We start from the raw sequence: 22,707 nt of genomic DNA, 5'->3' as shown, positions 1-22,707 counted from the left end.
AATTACAGTCATTCAAGCTGTAAACAAAAGTTCATTGAATGACTATACACATACATTCCAGATCTGTGTTAGGTCATGAGAATTCAAGAAATAACAAAGTATATACTCTTAAGTCTAGAAGAAGAAAGACATACATAAATTGATAAAGTATTATAAGTATTACGTTAAAAGGAGGCTCAGAAGGAAGAAGTGAAGAGTGAGGAAGACAAGAGTTTAAAAGAAAAGACAACATTTCAATTGAGTATTGGGGACTTTGGGATGATGTAACAGAAAGATATAGCATGAAGAGGGAATAATGTAGAGAAAAAAGTGATGAAGCACTCATTATGTTAGAGCTGCTCAGTCCAACGGTAGCCACTAGCCATATAGAACAATTAAGCACTTGAAATGTGTCTAATATGACTGAGGAAGTGAACATTTTAATTCTACTTAGTTTTTATTAATTTAGGTGCTTGGCAGACTCTGGAGTTCTGAGCAGGCAAGCAGGCGGGCGCCATCGGTTCCAAAGGCTGGGCAGCCTGGCATAACTGCCCCGTGCACTTTCTCCCGAGTCCAGTTTGGGACCCTCACTCAGCCTAGAGAGGGAACTTTGTGGCTTCCCGGTGCACTGGACCAGTGTGGTGGGTCCTGAGTGGGCCTAGGGTGGCCTCCCCACTCTCAGCTATGCTTGGAGGACTCTGGAGTTCTGGTTGAGCAGGCACCATCAGTTCCGGGGGCTGGACTTGGGCTGGCCTGCCCCACCCCCAGAGACCCTCTCTCAATCCGGGGAGCTGGGTGGCCAGAGGCCCAGGAGCTGAGGGCATAGAAGAGGATCTCCAACAGACCCTGGGGAAGCCTTGGAATAATACTTGATACACTTGAAACACAGAAATATAGGAAAATGACAAAACAAAAGACCAAATTACAATCTCAAACCCCCAGCCCATCCAAAGAAACCTTAGGAGTGATGTACATAGAAGAAAATATATGCCATACACCTGAAATATCAGACATAATAGCGACTGAAATAAGAAGGAACTCTGGGAAACTTTAAAGGAATTCAAACTAAAAATAATCTCCCAGATAAAAGAAGAAATGATAAAAGAAATAAAGGAGATGCTGAACATGTCTAAAGAAGACACAGTTAAAAAAATTGGAGGAACTAAACAAAAAGATAGAATCCCTGGATGAGCAATATAAGAAACAAATAGAATACATAAAGCAGATGCACAGAGATACACAGGAAATCAAAAATTCCATGGAAAGCTGTAAAAACTGCCTCAATGAAAGTGAAGATAAAATTTCAGGCCTCAAAGATAAGATTGCAGCTAATGAACAGGAAAGGAAAGATCTTTTAAAAATAACAAGGAATCAGGAAATAACAATTCAACAACTGCAAGATGACACAAAGAAAAACAACATAAGATTGATAGGGATTAATGAAAAAGAAGGGGACAACATAAAGGATATCAAGAGGATATTTAGAGAAGTAATAGCTGAAAATTTCCCAAGCATGAGATCAGAAACCGACATCAGGATCAGTGAAGCATATAGAACTCCAAATAGTCATAACCAAAATAAAACTAAACCCAGACCTATAATAATCACCATCCCAGAAATCCAACATAAGAATGTAATATTAAAAGCTGTCAGAGAGAAAAGACAGATCAATTATAAAGGAAAACCTATCAGAGACACTGCAGACTTCTCAGCACAAACAATAAAGTCAAGAAGAGCATGGTGTAAAGTATTCCAGATCCTAAAGGAAAATGATTTCCAACCTAGACTGATGTACCCTGCAAAACTGTCCTTCAAAGTCGATGGGAGAAATAAGATACTTCCATGACAAAGAAGAGCTGAAGAACTTCATGATCACCAAGCCAACCCTGCAAAGAATATTGAAAGACAGTTTAGATATACTTACGAAAAAACCACTAAGCAAAGCAGACAATTAAACAGAACAGAAAGATAAAGATGCAACAGCAGAAAGATAACATGTCAACAATAAACCAACATATAACAGTTATAACCATTAATGTCTCAATGCACCAATTAAAAAAACAGACTGGCAGAATGGATCAATTTTTATTAATTTAAATTTTCAAAAACTGACTGGAGTTACTGAGGAGACTTTTAAGCATGTCTGGAACAATACTGTAAACCTATTTTTTCAACTGCAAATTTTTGAAAATCTAAATATAGATCAAGTATTTTTGATCTGAATTAAGATGTGCTGTAAGTGTAAAATACACACCAAATTTCAAATTTTTATCACGAGTTTTACTGTACACTTATAAAAAATTGTATTTTGTAAATAAATGTATCACTAATTTACCTTTTCTAATGTGGCTATTATAAAACTATAAATTATACACTGTACATGGTTTGCACTGATTTTTACTGGACAGTGTCATGTTGGACCACTGCAATTCAGTATGGCTCAGGAATAGAAGTGGTCAATATCAGCAGCTCTAATTTTTACTGTGGTAGAGTAAGAAGAAACCAAAGGGTAAAGAGAAAAAGAGGGAAGAGCTGGGTGACAGGATATGTTAATACAAAGGCCTGTTACACCCTTTTATTTCATGTAGTTAGGTTCTTTAACTGCCCTAGAAATTTTATCTATGTTAACAGAAGTATACAGTACCCTTGTGAGAAAATATCCTAAATTTAGTGTGAAGCAGAAGAACAAGCTTGACTTAGTCTCAAACTAGAAAAATTATCAGTTAAGTCCTGAGCAAAGGACAAAAAAAGGCAAGATATAATAAACTAGAAAAAGATAATAATGACATCATATTATAGCAATACATACCAATACCTATAGTAGCACAACTAATAACAGCTAAATCATAGAAGCAGCCTATATGTGAACAACAGATAAATGGGTAAAGGAAATATGGTAGTATCTACACATAATGCAGTACTTCTCAGCTAGCAAGATAAATTTGAGACCATTTACAGGAAAATAGATGTACCCTGAAAACATAATGGTAAGTGAAATACATCAGACACATAAGTTTAAATACCTTAGTTTCTTTCATTTAAGTTATCCAAGTACAAATAAAAAGCAAAATAAAAGACAGATGAAAGGAAATAAAGATCTTTCACAAACAGGAAGGCAATCAAGAGCATGAGGACTGGGTGAGAGGGAAAGGGAAGGTGATATAAAAAAGACTTAAGATGTGTCATGTACATGTACCAGCTACCCACAAAAAATATAATCATTACATGTCATAAAAGTGAACTAATAAAACTCAATAGCAATAATATTGAAAATAGGGAAAGGAGAGAATGAGGAAAGAAGAAATGTTTGGAAAGGAAGGGGATAAAAGTACTCCCAAAGAGGAATGTAAACATCCTGTACTATAAACATGCACTGATAAATAAAATAACCTAGAAAATGATACTTGAATGTAAAGAGATTTTCTCCCAAGAGATTTTTGATAGGTTCTTAGTGTTCATGAAAGTCAAATCTGACTTAGAATCTAAGTCCTAAAATGCTTGCTTCTAATATGTCCAATTAATACTATTTAAAAGTCACCATAAAATGGCAAGAATGAGTAACTCCCAGACATGGTTATAAATTTTAGTGACACTTATGTAAGATGATATAAAGTATCTAGCATGCTAACACAGAGAACAAATGTACTAAATATTAAGTTTCTTTTATTTTCCATTAGTAATAACCTTTAATGTGGCCAAACTATTAAGAAAATATTTGTAGGTATTTAAAAAGTAAAACTTTAAACTTCCTTTCTAACTTAGAAAATTTATGCTAATAACAAAAATGACATCATAGCTATAAAGAAAAGGAAAAGGATTATGAGTAATTTATTAATAATGAAGAACTCCTTAAACTCAGTCCTTGCTAGGTCTCTTAATCCCTTACTTCTAGGCTAGTATAAAAAAATACTTACCATTAGGCTGCATAGTCAATGGACTAAAAAACTGGTCAAAGAATGAAGATGTTTGGGTTTTATCCTTTAATCCACCAATAATTTGCTCTGACCTCTAACAAGTTAGTTTCTCTGTATGCTAATTTCTCCATCTGTAAAATAGAGGGGGGGAGACAATTATTAACCTATATTACAATCTATTTTATAAGAAAAATAATACATTTTGATATACATTTTTTTGCCTCAGAGTTGAGCAGTACCTTATAGCAAACACCACAGGTATGATTTAAGCCTCTGTACTCACAGAAATACAGATACTTGATACATCTGGTCTCTTGCAAATACTAAATACAGTTTCTACCTAATTAGGTTAAGACAGGAAATCCAAAAATACTAAAAAGCATTAACATAGTGTTGAAGCTCTAACCCCCAATTTGACTTTGGACTTTTAAGACGGGCTTTTAAGGGGGTAATTAATGTTAAATGAAGTCATAAAGGTAGGGCCCTAGTCTGATAGAAGAGACATGAGAACTCTTTTTCCCTTAAAGAAAAAGGTCATGTAATGACGCATTAAAAAAGGGCCATCTAAATCAAGGAGAGAGACCTCACCAGAAACCAATCCTCCTGGCATCATGACAGAAATGTTCTATAACTATGTTGTTGAATGAGTAGCCAGATACTAGCCATACATGACTAATCAGTACTTGAAATATGGCAGTGGAATAGCTGTGTAACTTCATGTTTGTCATTTTTTATTAAATATAAATAGGCACATGTAATTACTGATTACTGTATTGGACAGTACAAATCTATAGAATGTAAAGATTCTGTTACTTCTGGAAATTCTTGAAAAAAAGATAACAGCTGACAAAGTTACTGAAGAATTCTCTTGAAATATAGTAACTACAAGTGGCCACCCACTGAAACAAGGGAAAAATCAAAATAATTGTTCATGTATTAAGAGAGAACTGAATTGTAAATTATCACTTATATATTAATAGTTATTATAATTATATAGCTATCATTTTTAAGTGTTTACCATGTGCCAGACATGAAATGCAAGTTATTTCAATGACATAATTTTGTTGAACCTTCACCATATAGGATGGTATTATTACTTCTTTTTACTAATGAGGCAATGAAACTCAGAAAGGTTGATATTTGTTAGAAAGGAAATGATACTTTCTACAAGGTTATGGTCAGTATATAAGTCAAGATACTGGGCCAGGGATATAGCTCAGTGGCAAAAGTGTCTGCCTGGCAAGCGCAAGGTCCCAAGTTTGATTCCTAGTACCACAAAAACAAACAAACAAACAAACAAAATAAAAGTCAGGATATGAATCTGAGCTAAATTCCTAACTACACTGGTCTTCTGTATCTAAGTGGTGCTCCATCTCTAAAAGTCACAAAAAGAAATCTCACAAATGCTTCTAACATGAAATAGCTCATCCTGGGGAGAACTATTCAAGTGAGTGTAGATATTCATTTTACTACAGTAAAAACTAAGCTGAAGAATTTATTAGCTTTATCTGGACATTGAGTAAGACTAGACATAATGTGGGATTTAAAAAAGTAAAGCCAGATTAAATTTAGGACCCTATAATATGTAGTAAATATTCATAAAGCATGGAAAATACGAAAGAAATAATGTAGTCTTGCATGACTACATTAGGGGGGGAGGGTAACAATAGAAAGGAAGAAGGAGGGATGTTTCCTCCTGAAACAAGAACTAGAAAACAGAAAAGATGCATCAAATATATTTCTGAATGCTAAGAAAAGACAGAACTCTTTCAGTATTAGAAAAACTACAATCCTATTTCAACATGCAGAGCTGAATATGGAAGACCTGGAACAGAACACCTGCTCACAGAAAACAAGCTACAGGAGACCAGAAAGAGATAGGGGACTGGTCTAGAATATGCCACTGATCAGTTACTTTTATATTCCTCGTGCTCTCAGCTGATCCTCTGACTCCAGCTCTCCTTCATTTCCTTTTACTTCATTTGGGGATAAATGTGATGAGATATATTCCTCTGGGGTAATCTGTCAGGGGGGGAAGGGGAAGCAAACTAAGCAATCCCTTTCTCAAAGAGAGCAATAAATCTTGTCTCTTCCACAGCAGATGTGAACAAAGAAGATGAAGCAGATTTCCCCTTGGCAGTTGTCCCTCCCCGCACTTGCTTTGTAGCAATTACACATTTCTGTGGGTGCATAGAGAGAGAAGAATCTCAGAGAAATCATTTTCTTTAGCAAGCAAGGCAGCTAGAATGAATGGCTAATCAAAATGCAGGAAAGTCAAAATGCCCTTTGTCTTACAGGCAGTTCAAAATAGATTTCAACTATGTATGTTTATCCTTTCCAGAAGTTAACATAGGTTTGATCCAGAGTACAGGAAAAGCTGATGCTTTTTAGAATGTTTCTGGCTCATGTTCCTTAACCACAGAAGTTTAGTGGTTCCAACATTGTCCTATGATACTTCTAGGCTTTCTGATATCATGAAATAAGTAATTTTAGATCATCACTGTAATCATTATCATCATCATCATCATCATCATCATCATCACCATCATTTTAGCTAGTATCCGGGTTTTTTCTTTTTCATTTTTAGACAAGTCCTCATTATGTAGCAGGGGCTGGCCTTGAACTTGTAACCTTTCTGCCTCAGCCTCCTAAGTAACTGGTATTACAGGTGAGTGCTACTGCACCTGGCCAAGTTAGTATTTGGAATAGAGGAGAAGACAGTACTAGATGCTCTACTCTCTGCTGGTAAAAACATACTCGAGGTAGTTTTATGTCCAAACCTAGGCCCTATACTGAATGAGACACAGCATAAAATAATGGTTCTATTTAGGATTTTTCTACTTCACAGTGGTACAGAAGGTATCATACAACTATTCTGTTTTGTACTTTCAGTATTCAATAAATTATATGATATATTCAGAACTTATAAAATATGCTTTTTATTAAGTGATTTTATTTAACTGTAGGCTAATATTATTATTATGTATTCAAGTAGTTATTATGTACTTACATTATGTAATTATATATTATGTAATTATTATTAATATTATGTATTCTGAGCATTTAATTATGACAGATTAAGTTACACTATGATGTTTGGTAGGTTAGATATATTAAAATGTATTTTCAACTTGGGAAATTTTCAACTTATATTTGGTTCATTGGGATGTAACCCAATCATAAACGAAGACGCATCTCTGTGTGTGGTGGCACGTGCATATGTGTATATACACATATCCAACACCAATCTTTCTGAAGGGCTAGAAAGGTATGATATGGGAGAGAAAAGCAGCAGCAACACTACAGTGGCAGCAGCAGTGGAAGTCATAAAGGCAGTGGCAGCAATGGCGCTATCTTTATTTTCTGCTTCTTCATCTATCACTTACTGGCACTGTGGTGGCTGCTTACATACCTTATCTCAATTTCCTTTTAAATTTACTGCTGCAGTAGTAGTAGAGGCCACCTCATTTCCTTCCTCCATATTTTTTCACAACACAATTTAAGAAGTATTTTTTGAAATAAAGAACAATATGTACCTGTGTCATTTTATAAAATATATTCCTAAAATCTTAAAAGTAGAATTTTTATAAAAATGAAGTATATTTGAGTATACAAAGATGGCTAGTAAATTAAAAGGAATCATTATAAAAATAAGTTTGATGTTTGCTGCAAAGTAATCTATAAAGTTGGACTTTATATATTTTATTTTCTCTTATTATTATTTTGTCCCTTACAATATTTTGTGTTTAATAATTGGTCTGGTGGTATATACATAAAACTGTAAGTTTGAAGGAATGTTAAAACTCTGGTTAACATATACTTGCCTAGCATCTAAGAGGCCCTGGGTTTGATCACCAGTACCCCAAAAAATTTTTAATTAAAGTTAAGAAATTTAGTTTAACACCTCCTCCTTCCTGTATACAATTCCACTAATTTTAGTCAATGCTTGAATTTTCCCTCTAACATCCCTAAAACGTCATTTTCAGTGATAAAGATCTCATACTTTTCCAGAAGTTTCTTTCATTTCTGGCAGTGGATCTTAAACTTAGGGGAATGGCTCTCAAGTTTTTGTCTATCTTGATAAAACTAAGTCTAACATAGCCCAGCACATTTCCATTAGCAAGAGTAACATCACATACTGTACAACCAAACTTTTTAAATAGATATTCTTTTCAGAAAGCAAGAAGTATGGTTTAAATCTGAAATGTTCTCCAAAAGTCTGTGTTCAGAGATAGGGTTTTTGGAAGGTGGCTGGATTATCATAGCATACGCATCAGTGAATTCATCCATCGAGGAATTCAGTAGTTGAATGTGCTGTTAGGAGGTAAGGCCTGGTTAGAGGTGGATTGCTGGTGGTATGATTGGGAAGGATATGTTCTGTCCTTGCCTTCTCTTTTTGCTCCCTGCTACCTAGTCATAATGTGATTTTTTATAGTAACACATTTGCTATACAATGTGTTCTGAGAAAATAGGATGAATAATCAGTTTTGCCTGGAAAGCCAGGGAAAGCTTAGCAGAGATAAAGGTGAGCTATAATTGTGAGAAGACAAATAGGCATTTTATCAGAATATAGTACAAGGTACTAAAACATAGAAACTGACAATGTACTTGGAGAAAGATTAACCATGTATTGTGGATGGAAAGGGATACAATAAGCTGTGGAGATGAACTGAAAAAGGTTAAACTAGAAAAGTAGGTAAGAGCTAATTCATGACAAGCCTTGTTTGCCTTACAAAAAATGATAAACTATCATATATAGTGGACTTTGGTATTATCCCAAAGATTATGTTAGGCATTCAGTGTCACAATCTGATTTATTGGTATTTCACATCCACAAAGGGATTTTAATGCTTTTTAAATAAACTTTTGCATGTTTTTTTCCAATGTCCATGTGTTTTGCATAATTACATGTCTACTAAATTCTGCTACTTAGCATCAACTTGATAAGATTAGAGGCAAAAAAATTGGATAAGCTTTTTTATTGTAATATATTTTGATTTTTTTTCCCCCAACCCCCTCTCCTCTTTTCAATCCTTCTTCCCTTCCCTATTTACAAAGCTTTGCTTCCATTTTATCCTGGGACTAAGCTTTAGAACTCAACAAGTTACAAGAGTTTGAGTCTCTTACTTTGTCATCATTTCCATAAAACAGAACAGCAGGGCTGGGGATTTAGCTCAGCGGCATAAGCGCCTGCCTTGCAAGCAGGCAGTCGTGAGTTCGATCCCTGGTACCGGTAAAAAAGAAAAAGACAAAAAAAAAAAAAAAAAAAAAACAGAACAGCAATAGTGCTACTTCACAAGGTTATTGTGAAAACTATATGAGATAATTATGTAGAAAGTACTTTGTAAATTATAAAGATCTATAGAAATGACACACAAGATTTGTTAAAACTGTAGGATAAGCTGGGAAAAAATGATGAGTTTTTTATTCAGTTTGTTTTTTGTGACACATGCATACACAGAATAATTATTTTTACTGTGTAAAAAGTACAGATTCTGACCTTCACAAGGATCTTGTTTTCACATACGACCATCAGCTTTGCCAAATAAGAAATTGTTCTTCTTTAGCAGGATGGAGAAATCTAAAAAGAAAAAACAGAAATGTGAAGTCTTATAAATCAAAAAAGATACATTGTGAAATTAAGTTTTTACCAGATAAAGTCATCAGGTTGGATACCCAGACAAAACTTTCCAAAATGGCAATTTGATTAGTTTCTAATTTATGGGATTCTTCCCTCAGTTTTGTGAGTTCTGAACCTTGAGTCTGCTAAAAATAGAAGAGACTGTTGAGAGTGAATCTATAAAACTAGAATGCTAATTTTTTAACTTACTGTGAAATATATAACTGCTATATAATCTAAGATATTCAATGGTGGCCATTTACAGACTTTGTGGGGAGAGAACAAGAAGTCACCAAGAAGCAAGCCTTTCCTGTGAATCAGTGCCATGTACAGGCCGCTGGGAGGAAAGCCAGACCCCATCCCCTTGCAGGGCCTGGGCTGGGAAACAAGAGCCAACCTCCCACCTCCAAGTGACCAGCTGATCAGGAGAAACACAGGCTGTGATGATGGTTATTGAGATAGAGTAAAATTTAATGCTTAGTGTTACATTAAACATTTACATGGTTATTGTTACATTAAACAATTTAATGCTTAGTGTTTCACTGACTTTGCAGACCTAAAGCCAGTAATCTGATCATCTTTTCAGAGGATAACAATACACAGTGTAGCATATATGAGGGATCTGAAGGCGGCGGCCTTCATTAATTCCTTATTATCTTGTTTTGAAATCCTGTATCATTCTCATTGCTTTGTTTGGTTGGGTTTTATTCTGTTTTATCTTGTTTGATTTTATTATATCTGATGGCATGGGCAGCTATTTCAAAGATAACAAGATATATTATGGTAGTCATTTTAGATTTACTATCATCTTGTTTTGAAGTACTTTATTGCATTCATTGTTTTGTTTTTATTGGTTCTATTCTGTTTCCACTTTGTTTGATCTTTACTATGTCTGAAGGTATGTGTAGCTATTTTGAAGACAAAAGGTATTATGATAACCATTGTTGATTTCCTATTGTTTTGAAGTCCTGTATCACTTACACTGATTTGTTTTGATTGCCTTTATTCTGTTTTATTTTGCTTGGTTTTATTCTCTTTAAAATAAAAATTTAGAAAATTTTTTAAAAATTCAATAGTACATGACCAGGGCTACCATCTTTAAATATATCTACCTAGAAATCCAAATGAGAACTGGAAGAGTTCCCAAGTAGTGTGTAGTCACAGCAAAAAGGGTTATTTATTTAATTTGGAGATTGTTAACACTTTTCTATAAAATGCCAGATAGTAAATATTTTAAGCCAGATGGGTCATGTAAATCTCTGTTGTAACTCTTCAACTCTTCTGCTGTAATATGAAAGGAGCCACAAGCAGTACTACAATGAATAGATATGGCTGTGTTGCAATAAAACTTTAATTTTAAAACTAGGCAATAGCCCTTACTGATACAAAAATTCTCAACAAAATAACAGCAAGCCAAATTCAGCAGCAGAGTAAAAGACATTTTTGTAAGCATTACATAGTAGGAATTATAATAGGAATTATTCCTGGAATGCAAGGTCAGGTAAATAGTTTTTACATGTGAAAATAAGTTAATGTAGTATATAAATAGAATGAAGCAAAAATAAAACAAGGCAAAACAAAAACAAAAACATGATAATCCTCAACTGCATTTGACAAGATTTAACACACTCTTACATACTCTTTAGTACCCATGACAATTAGTTCCAGAACCTCCACCCACCATCCCCATGGACACTAAATCCATGGATGCTCATGTTCCTTACATAAAATGGCATATATTTGCATAAAACCTATGTAATCCTTCCATATACTGTACTTTTAAGTCATCTCTAGATATTTATAATACCGCCTACAAGGTAAAGGCTATATAAATAGTCATTGTACTAAATTGTTTAGAGAATGATAAGGAAAAAAAGTTTGTTCAAGTTTAGCACTGACATGACAAAAAATTTATCTTCAACTTATGATTGGTTGAATGCACAGACACAGAGCCTTCAGATATGACCCACACAGTTCTGGAGGGCTGACTATACAAGTTCTAGTCAGAGCAACAGTTATAACATTAAAGTTATTCAGATTTAAAGAGAAGTAAAATAATCTTTCTTTGTAGATGATATAATTGTATGTTGAAGGCTCTAGTTCACAAAAGAAGCCGTTAGGTCTAATTAACAAATTCAATAAATTTGAAGTTGTATTTCTATACAGTATGATGATTAATCTGAAAAGAAATTAACAAAATTTCATTTAAAATAGTATAAAAACAAAAACAATACAAATAAATTTAACCAGGAAGGTGAAAGACTTGTCCACTAGAAAGTACAACACATTGCTAAAAGAAATTAAACACATGAATTAATGGAAAAACAATTTGTGTTCATGAGTTAGAAGACTATATTGTTAAGATTTTGATACTACCCAAAGCACTGTACAGATTCAATACAGTCTTTAACAAAATCCCAATGAATTTTTTGACAATAAGAAAAGTGATCCTAAAATTCATATGGAATTGTAAAGAATTCTATATATCTCAAATAATCATGAAAGAAGTTGAAATCTAACACTTTGATTCCAAAACTTGCTACAAAGATACAGTCATCATAACAATGTAATACTGGCACAAGGAAAGACAGACCAATGAAATAGAACAGCAAGCACAGAAATAAACCCTCATATATGGTCAACTAACTTTTGACAAAGGTGCCAAAACCATTTAATGGGAAAAGTACACTCTTCTCAATAAATGGTGCTTGGAAAACTGGATGTCCACATCAAAAGAACAAAATGGAACTATTACCTTATAACACAAACACACATACACACACATATGCACGTGCACTCGCACATACAAAGCAAACTCAAAATTCCCCAAAGACCTAAACGTAAGAGCTAAAAACTATAAAACTCTTACAAGAAAATATGGGGAGCCACCTTCATCACATTTCATTTGTTAGTGATTTTTGAGCACAATGACACTGAAGGACAAGCAACAAAAGAGAAAACAGATAAATTAGACTTCAAAATAAAAAACTTGCACATCAAAGATACTATGAGGAGGTAAAAAGACAACATACAGAATGGAAGAAAATATTTATAAATTGTATATTTGATAAGAGATCAATAACCAGAATATAAAGGAACATGTAAAGTTCAGCAGCAACAACAACAAAAAAAAAACCCCAAACAACTCAATTCAAAAATTGTTAAAAGACTTGAATAGAGATTTTCAGATGACTACACACAAGTGAAAGGATGCTCAACATCACTCATCATTTGGGAAACAGAAATCAAAACTATATTGAAACACAACTTCATTAAGGAGAGTCATTTAAAAAATGTTGGCAAGGATGTGGATGAATTGACATCTCAGTCATTACTGGTTGAAATGTAAAATGGTACACCTGCTATGGAAAACAGTTTGGTGGTAATTCAGAAAGTTAAACAGAGAACTATTATATGATCCAGCAACTTCATTCTTACATGGAGACCCCGAAGAATTCAAAGGAGGGACTCAAATATCTGTGTACCTACATTCCTGGCAGTGTAATTCACAAGGCTAAAGTGCAGAAATAATTCAAGTGTCCATCAACAGACCAATGGATAAACCAAATATACGCATATACTTATATATACAATGAAATATTACTTAGCTCTAAAAAGGACAAAAATTTTGATACATGGATGAAATTGAAAACATTATGAAAAGTGAAATAAGAAAGAAAAATGTTCTATGAGTCTACTTTTACTGGATATCCTGGGTAGGCATATTTACAAAGGCAAAAAGTGAATAAAGGTGACCAAGGACTTGATAGAGGCAGATGAGTTATTATTTAATGTGTACAAAGTTATAATTCATGATGCTGAAACTCTTCTGGACATGGGTAATGGTAAAGGATATACAGAGATGTTAATATATTTAATGCCTTAAATTTTAAGTTATTTATACTTTACTGCACTTAAAAAGTAAACAGGAACACACACACACAAACTTCATTGGGACTCATAAGAAATTTAGTCCTTGAATATTATTGCTTTCTTAGGTAGGTAGTCCTAGATATAACCATCTATCAGTTTGTTTTATGTAGATACCCACTTTTCCCAGCATCACTTATTGAAAAAACTACTTTTCTATAACGAACGTTCTTAACATACTTGTCAAAAATCAGTAAGCTATATATGGATTTACTTCTAGATTTTCTATTTTGTTCCATTGGCCTGCATGTCTGTTTTTGTGCTTATACCATGCTATTTTGATTAGTACAGCTTTGTAGTATTTTTTGAAGTCGGGTAGTGTAATGACTCCTAATCTTTTTGCTCAATATTGCTTTAGCAATTGGGGTATTTGTTTTGCTTTGTTTTTATTTGATTACATGCAATAATTGTTTTGTCTAGAAGAATATATAAATATTCTGACAGGAATTATATTGACTCTAGATTGCTTTGGGGAGAATGGACATATAAACCATACTGTCTTCTATTCTGTAAATATGCGGTCTATTTCCTTTTCTTTGTGTATCCTGTTCAGTTTCTTTCACCAATGTTTTATCATTTTCATCATAGATATCTTTCACCTCTTTAGTTAATATTCAGGTTTCTATAATTCTCCAAATTTAGCTTTGGGAATACAAGATGCCTTCTCTGACCTCCTCGTTTTTTAATCCAACATCTCATCAGCTAATTAAAATCTACTTTAATATTTTTAATTCCCAGAATTCCATTTTTGGAATATTCATAACAACAAAATATAATAAAATTTTTCAAACTCTTGCTCCTTGAATTTTTCTAGATAATGTATATGAACTTCATTCAAAAATTGAAATCTTCAGCAAAAATAGTTAATTTTGCCTCATTTTAAGACTGGAGTTCACTGGATAAGGGGTGTGGTACAATTTATTTTAGAGAACACTTTTGTATAAAACAATAGTCCAGAGAACTCCAAAATTTTACTTCATCAAAATCATTGATAGGTGTCAAACCTGCAATTTTCTTTAAATACAGCAGGGATTCATAAACTGTTTTTCAATCTGTCACAAGACTACAAAACACTTCCACTTATGGAGAGAGACCCCCTGATTTTCAACACGGGGGTAAGAGGTACAAGTTATTTGATGGAAATGTAGGCTCCACTGAGTAAAAGTGTTTCGAGATCTCCAGGTTATCTGTATAATAAGAAAAGTACCTGCCCTGACCTATAAGCTTTCACCACCATTCTCCCTTGACTCAGGGTATAGAGCAGTGCCATCCAACAGAAATACAATTCAAGCAACCTATCTAATTTTTCCAGTAATTACATTTTAGAAAGTTAAAAAGAGTGAAATAATTTTAATAATTCATTTTATTTAACCCAAAATTTCAAAATATAATTTCAAGTAATCATTACAGAAATCATTAATAAAAATATATTCTTTTTATAGTCAGCCTTCAAAATCTGGATGTATTTAGATGAAATTTATTTTTTTAGCTTACATTAAATTAGATTCTAAAATATACTTTATCTGTGCCTCATACACTTACAGTTGAAAAAAGATTCAATATTAAATCTAATTTAATATTAAAATTTAATATTTTTCCATGTCTATTTATATTTCTTTACCACTGATACTTTCTCTTTACTATTTTTTCTGCACTAGATTCCAATATTCAAGTTGTTCTAAACATAACATTTTTCTGAGAACTTAACAAAGGATAGGATTTCAAATTTTTTTTTTTTTTTTTTTTTTTGGTACCAGGGATTGAATTCATGACCTTGCCTTGCCAGGCAGGTGCTTATGTCACTGAGCTAAATCCCCAGTGGATTTCAATTTTAAATTCAACTAATTTAAAATCTAACATAAAGTACTTCCAGCCACATTAACTGCATAGCTATTATACAACAACAGTTTTAAAGGAAATTAATAAATAAACATCTATTAAATCTTTACTATGCACCAAGAACTATTTTCACTATTATTCATGCATTAAGTTTGTATTTATTTATTTGTTTGTTTGTGTCCATGGTTTATGCCTGTGGCCCCAGGCCTCATGAGTTTGCATTGTGCATTTGTGATGGTTCATTGTCTAGTGCTTGGATTGATGGTGTCAGTGCTACACCCACATAGGGGTGGAGCCAGGATGTGATGTAATGGCAGGAAGAAGGTGTGTCTTGCTCTTTGCTGGTTCCTGCTTGCTGTTTGCAGCCGCCATGAACGGCAGCCCAGCCATGCCCGCCTGTCTTGGAGCCAACTGAGTGTGGACTGAAACCTCCCAAAACTGTAAGAAATAAACCTTTCCTTTCCCAACTTGGGCTTTAGGTATTTTGTCTCAGTGATGAGTAAAAGGTAACTAAGACTGTTTGTTTGTTTTTAATCCCCCCTATGCCCACCACCCCACAGTTAAAGTTTTTAAATTCTCATAACTTAGTTGAGTACTATTTTGATATCTTCATTTTAACTTGAAAGTTAGGGGATATTATCTCAACTACAGATTCATATATGAACATGTACAAACACAAATGCACACACATAAGGTTCAGAGAATAATTTAACCAGGTTACTTGGATATCAGTGACTATTACTCCCAATTAAGCCTTAGATCAAAATATGCATGTAAGTTTGAAACTTTACCTAAAATCTAAATAATTGCGAATTTATTTTCAAAAGGTAGCCAAGAAAGTGACTCTGTCTCAACATTATTTGTACAAACATTTTAAAGAATGAGAATAGAGTGAAATACAACTTGTACAATGTAATAACTATGTATTATGTGAAGTATAAATAACTTCGTTTCAAAGTCCTATATACTTTTCAAAGTTTTATCTCAATTCAAAGATTGTCTTATTTGTATTTAGTCATCTATATACATCTTTTACAATACTTTTAGCATCATAATTCAGTTGAAATTAGGATTCACAGCTCATCATTTCTATAATCTTGAAAACAAGGCCTTGGATAGTAAAGAGTGTGTGTGTGTGTGTGTGTGTGTGTGTGTGTGTGTCATACTCAAGAGTTGAATTGAAGGCCACATGCCCAGCCATTTACAAAAATTTTTTGAGACAAAGTCTCATTTAAGTTGCTAAATTGTCCAGGCTAAGTTCAAACTCATGATCCTTCTGTCTCAGTTTGCCAGAAGGTTGTGAATACAGGCATACAGCAACACATCTAGCTAATAAATATTTATTTAAGGAAAAAAATGTGATTACAGTAGATGCGCAAGGTAGAAAACAACTATTCACATTATTCTTATCAAATGGTTAAATAACCATAGGCAGAGCATACTCTGATGCTATTTCTCAACTGCATAGCTTATTTGCTGAACTAAATCTTTATTTGCTGAACTAAAATTTGCTGAACAGTGGTGACAAAACTACGGCATACATGTTTATTTGATTTTAAGGAAAAAGAAGTTAATATATGAATTGCTCTCTCTAAACTGACACCTCAGAATTCAAGTTTGATTGCAGTGTTGGCACTTAGCAATAAATAAATGGTTTGTAGGTGGCAGTTTGGGCACTCGTCCCTTAAGAGATCTGACATCACTGACTAGGGATACCATCTTTCATACCTCCCAAATGACTCAAAAAACAGAGACGCTAATCTTGATTCTCCAGTAAGGGTCATGGTGTTCAAGTAAAATGCATTGGTTATGTTATTTTTAAAATATTTGGATTCAGACTGATGTGCAAGGTGGTTTGCAGCACACAGGGAAACTTTAGAACACTGCTCAGAGCCAGGAAGACCCCACCCAGCCTCACAAATCATTAGAGGCCACACCAGAAGTCCCTCTGGGCCTAACTTGGCCACGTCCAGCAAACCTGGGGCTGTGGATAGCTGCCTGCATTCAAACTCGTGTGGGAGGTGAATTCCAGTGCATCAGAAAGCCTTGAAATATCACTCGGAGCCCGGAAACATAAGAAAATGACAAAATGAAAGAGCAAAATGCAATCTCAAACTCCAGCCCATCCAAGCAAGCCTAGGAGACATGGACATAGAACAAAATGTAAGCCATACATCTGAAACTCCTGAAATGATAAAAACTGAAGTAAAGAAACAACCCCAGGAAGCTATAAAAGAACTCCCATCAGAAATAATCTCCCAGGTAAAAGGAGAAATGATAAATGTAATGAAAGAAATGCTGAACACATCTAAAGAAGACATAGTGAAAAAATTACAGGAACAATGCAAAAAGATGGAAATGTTAAATGAATAATATAAGAAACAAATAGAATGCATGAAACAGATTCAAAGAGATATATAGGAAAACAAAAATTTCATCAAAAGTTGGCAAAACTGCCTCAATGAAAGTGAAGATAGAATTTCAGACCTCAAAAACAAGATTGCAGCTAGTGAACAGGAAAGGAAAGATCCTTAAAAAATAACAAGGGAACTGGGAAATAACAATTCAACAGCTTCAAGATGATGCAAAGAAGACCAACATAAGATTGATAGGTATAAGTGAAAAGATGATAACACAAATAATAAAAAACAAGAGGCTATTTACAGAATAGCTGAAAATTTCCCAAACATGAGAATGGAAACTGACATGCAGATCAGAGAAGCATATAGAACTCCAAATAACCATAACCAAAATAAAACTACATCCAAACATATAATAATCAACATCCCAGAAATCCAACATAAAAACAGACTATTAAAAGCTGTTAGAGAGAAGAGACAGATCACCTATAAAGCAAAGCCTATCAGAATCACAGCAGACTTCTCAACACAAACAATGAAGTCAAGAAGAGTATGGAGTGAAGTATTTTAGATCCTAAAGGAAAATGACTTCCAACCCAGATTGATGTACTCTGCAAAACTGTCCTTCAAAATGGACGGAGAAATAAGATACTTCCACAACAAAGAACAGCTGAAGAACTTCATGACCACCAAGCCAACCCTGCAAAGAATAGTGAAAGACATTCTAGATAGACATAGAAAAAACTACTAAGCAAGGCAAACAATTAAACAGACTGGAGGTAAAGAATCAACAGCAGAAAGATAACATCAAAAATAAACCAATTTATATCAGTTATAACCATTAATGTAAGTGGCCTCAATTCACCAATTAAAAGAAACAGGCTGACATAATGGATCAAGAAACAATATCCAACCATATGCTGTATACAAGAAACTCATCCAACTCAAAAGGAAAGTCATGGACTGAAAGTCAAAGGATGGAAAACAATGCTTTATGCAACAGGAATCCAAAAAAAAGCAGGGGTAGTTATTCTGTTTGCAGACAATGTGAACTTCAAACCAAGAATAATCAAAAGAGATAAAGAAGGTCACTACATACTAGTTAGGGGAAAACTTCAAGAGGAAGAGATAACAATTTTAAATATATATGCACCAAATTTGGGAGCACCTAGCTATACAAAAAATATTAACAGAAATGAAAAATCAAATAAGCAATAACACAATTATTAACATACCACTGACACAAAGGGACAGATCAACTAGACAGAAAATCAGCAAAGAAATAACACATCTGTGAATAAACGGACTTGGTGGACATATACAGAGTGTTCCACAGAACAACATACACTATATTCACAATATACACTCTTCTAAGCAGCACATGGGACATTCTCTAAAATAGACCATATACTAGCCCACAGAACATGCTTAAGTAATGTTGTGTTCATTCTATTTTCCTGATGTGAGAACTCACTGCAACAAATCGAACAAATGGACTTGGTAAACATATACAAAATGCTCCACCCAACAACATCAGAATACACATTCTTCTCAGCAGTACGTGGGGTATTCTTTAAAATAGAACATACATTAGCCCATAGAACATGCTTAAGTAAATGCAAAAGAACTGAAATTATTCCATGCATGTTATCATAGCACCATGCTAAAAATTAATGACAAAAGAAACTGCAAAAAGCCCACAAATACATGGAAATTGAATAATACACTTCTGAGCAATTAGTGGATCATAGAAGAAATTAAACAGTATCTACAAGCAAATGAAAATACAAATACAACTTACCAGAACCTGTGGAATGCAATGAAAGCAGTGCTCAGAGGAAAATTTATTGCGGTGAATTCCCACATCAGGAAAACAGAATGAACACAAATAACAACCTGATGCCACACCTCAAACATTTAGAAAAAGAAGAGCAAGTCAAGCCCAAAGCCAAAAGAACCGAGGAAATTATAAAGATCAGAGCAGAAAACAATGTAATAGAGACAAAAAAAACCCCACAAAGAATCAATGAATCAAAGAGTTGGTTCTTTGAAAGAATAAATAAAATTGATAAGCCTCTATAGCCAACCTTATTTTTTAAAAAGGAAAGAACAAATTCAAATTCATGCATTAAGGAATGAAAAGCGTGAAATCACTACAGACCCTATGGAAATACAGATGATCATCAATACTTATTTGAAAAACTTCTGCTCTCATAGGCTTGATAACACAGAAGAAATGGACAGATTCCTAGAAACATATCAATTGCCAAAGTTGGATCAAGAAGATGTAAAACTGCTGAATAGTCCAATTTCAATTACATTGAAAATGTAATTGAATTCTTACCAACAAAGAAAAGCCCAGGTCCAGACAAATACACTGCGGAATTCTACAAGAAATTCAAAGAAGAATTAATGCTGACACTCCTCAAACTCTTAAATGAAACTGAGAGGGAATAAATTCTCTCTAACTCATTCTTAGAAGCAAATATTATTCTTTTTTTAAAATTTTATTTAAGGAAAAAAAGAAAAAAAACAAAAAGGGTACAAGTTATACAGAATTTCAGAAAAAATAAACAGCAGGAAATCACTAGTTAATAGATTACATATTGTCATCTTAGAAATAGTTGTTGAAGTTACAAAATTAAAGCATATAAAGTGGACATTCAAACAGTGAGACTGCAAACAGTTCTGTTCAATGATCCAACAAAACTCAGTAATATGGTTATCTATCTTATACACTTAAATATACATGCAATTATATCTTTTAGAGCACTTTCTTTTCCTCTCTTTCCATGGTACTTGTAAACAAATAATTACATTTTGTGATTAAGTACTGAAACAGTAATAGACTATGCAAGCATAGGCAGGAGACTTCTATAAAAAGGTGATTTTCCAGCTGAGAGAAAACTGACCAAGAGTCAGGGAAAGATCTTCCTACTCAAAACAAACAGCATCTATAAAATCTCAGAAACAGAAAAGTGATTCAAGAAACAAATAAAAAGTTAATGTGCCTGGATCTTGGCAAGTGGATGGTGGAACCACATGAAAGAATCTTTCCCTACGCAAGAAAAAATGTCATTTGAACATTTATGCAATGGGATGCCACTGGGAGATTTTAGGCAGAGATATAATATATCTGTACCAATACCACTAGTAGGGGATAAGACAGAGAAATAGAAGCATGAATAATATTTAGGGAGTTGATATAATGGTTCAAAAGAAGAACTAACATGGCCTAGATAAAGGAAGTATTGTGGTAGAGGCATGGAAAGCTTCACTAATATTTAGTCTTCATAGGCCTTAGCAATGAACTAAAAACAAGAAAAAGAAATCTCTCTATTTTCAGGCCTGAGCAAATAAACTAGTAATTAGGATGACATTCACTGAAATAGGCAACAAGAAAAAGTATTAGAATAATCTAGAGGGCTTCTTTGTTTTTGTTTTGTTTTGCTGAGAATTAAACCCAGGGGCTCCCACGTGCTACTCACTCTTAAACCACAGTTACACTGCCAGCTCACATAGAAAACTTTAAAAAATTATGAATCCCTATTGTCTATCACCTTGTTATCCTACATCATTTTTGTTTTGTTTTTTCTTTTTGTACAGATATTTTCAATTTAAAAAATTTTCTCCAGTTGATTCTGACAATCAGCAAGGTTTAGGAATTATTGACTCAGACTAAATTAATCAGAGCAGCTTTGTACTACTGGTAATCAAAACTATTCTAAATAATACCAAAACCAGTATATGGAAGAAGTATGATACAAAAGAAAGTCTCTATAATGAGAATTATAGGTCAAAGTTGCAAACTGAACACTACAGACTCCTCTGTACCCATGCTTAGAGTATGATAGTCATCCTTACAAAAGGTATGACACAAATTGGTAACTATGAGAAACATAGTTATAGAAGTACACTGCAAAAAAATATTTTACAGGAAAAACACAGGATGTGATATGTGTTGACAATACATATGAACTTCAGTCAGATTCCATCAGAAATGAAACTGCAAACCAGGTACAGAGGTATAACCAGTAGTCCCAGTATTTCAGAAACAGAGGTAGGGTAATTACTTCAACCGAAAAGTTCAAGACAAGCCTGGGAAAGGAAGGAAGAAAAAGAGGTAAAGAGGGAAGGAAGAGAGATTGGGAGGGAGGGAGGGAGGAAGAAAAAGCAAGCTTAATATAAAATGGGAGATACAAAATATTTAACAACTAAATATTTAATATTTAGTCTGGACATCATCCAATCAGATTAATCAATTCAAATAAAATACAATTATAAATAATCTGGTCCTATCAATATCAGTTCTGAGATAAGACTAGTTAATGTGAAAGCACTGTAAAAAATACAGCTTTTCTCAAATTATTTTTCATTCTGTCTACAGCCTGTACTGGAGCCTTGCTAAACTGAAAAAGTCTACCCAGGACTAAAATGGCAAGGAAGACAGAACCTACAGCAATGGGAGGCACAGAATTTATAAAGTGCTCCCAAACACCTGGGTTATATACTCCTTGGTTGATAAAGATGAGCTACATCCCAAGGAACTAGAAAAGCAAGACCAAATCAAACACAAAATTAGTAGAATCAAAGAAATAACAAAGTTCAGAGCAGAAATAAATGAGGGAGGCTAAAAAAACACAAAAGATCAACAAAACAAAGCTGATATGTTTCAAAAAAGATAAAATCAAAGAATCTTTAGCTAAATCACGAAATAAACAGAAGGCCTAAATAAATTAAAGATAAAAAAGAAGACATGATAACATATTATAGAAACACAAAGAATCATTATGGACAAGTGTATATATTCTAACAAATTGGAAAACCTATAACAAATGGATACATTTCTGGACACAGAGCTACAAAAATATATAACCCACTATAATTGAGCCACGAGGACACAGAAAACCTGACTAGACCAATAATGAACAGTGAGATTGAACTAGTAATAAAAAGTTCTTTCAATAAAGGAAAATCTTCAGGCTGCGGCCCCTCCAGGGGGAGAACCACCAGTGTCTCTTGATATCTGCACCATGTTGGAACTTAGGATGCTGGGAAACCAAGC

The 22,707-nt window shown here is 33.8% G+C and overlaps 1 protein-coding gene across 15 annotated transcripts in view; it reads right to left on the bottom strand.

Moving 5' to 3' along the window:
- Positions 1–22,707, bottom strand: part of Scmh1 (Scm polycomb group protein homolog 1) — a 213,066-nt gene that overhangs the window by 169,738 nt on the left and 20,621 nt on the right. For 10 of the 15 annotated variants that reach the window (XM_063236205.1, XM_063236203.1, XM_063236200.1 and 7 more), the window contains exons 2-3: positions 9,394–9,474; positions 3,894–4,024 (exon numbers count right to left, since the gene is read on the bottom strand). Coding sequence is in view for 5 of the 15 variants with exons in the window: in XM_063236198.1 (XP_063092268.1) it covers positions 3,894–3,906 (13 nt within the window). In the remaining 10 variants the exon portion in view is untranslated. Of the gene's footprint in view, positions 1–1,760; positions 1,866–3,893; positions 4,025–9,393; positions 9,475–22,707 lie in introns of all 15 variants that reach the window. The other 5 variants (XM_063236204.1, XM_063236202.1, XM_063236201.1 and 2 more) reach the window with 1 other exon arrangement.

The sequence above is a fragment of the Cavia porcellus genome, unplaced genomic scaffold (genome assembly GCF_034190915.1).
Source record: "Cavia porcellus strain 051 isolate PalLab524CR breed Dunkin Hartley unplaced genomic scaffold, mCavPor4.1 scaffold_25, whole genome shotgun sequence".
Taxonomy (NCBI): domain Eukaryota; kingdom Metazoa; phylum Chordata; class Mammalia; order Rodentia; family Caviidae; genus Cavia; species Cavia porcellus.
This window is presented reverse-complemented; position numbering and strand designations above follow the sequence as displayed.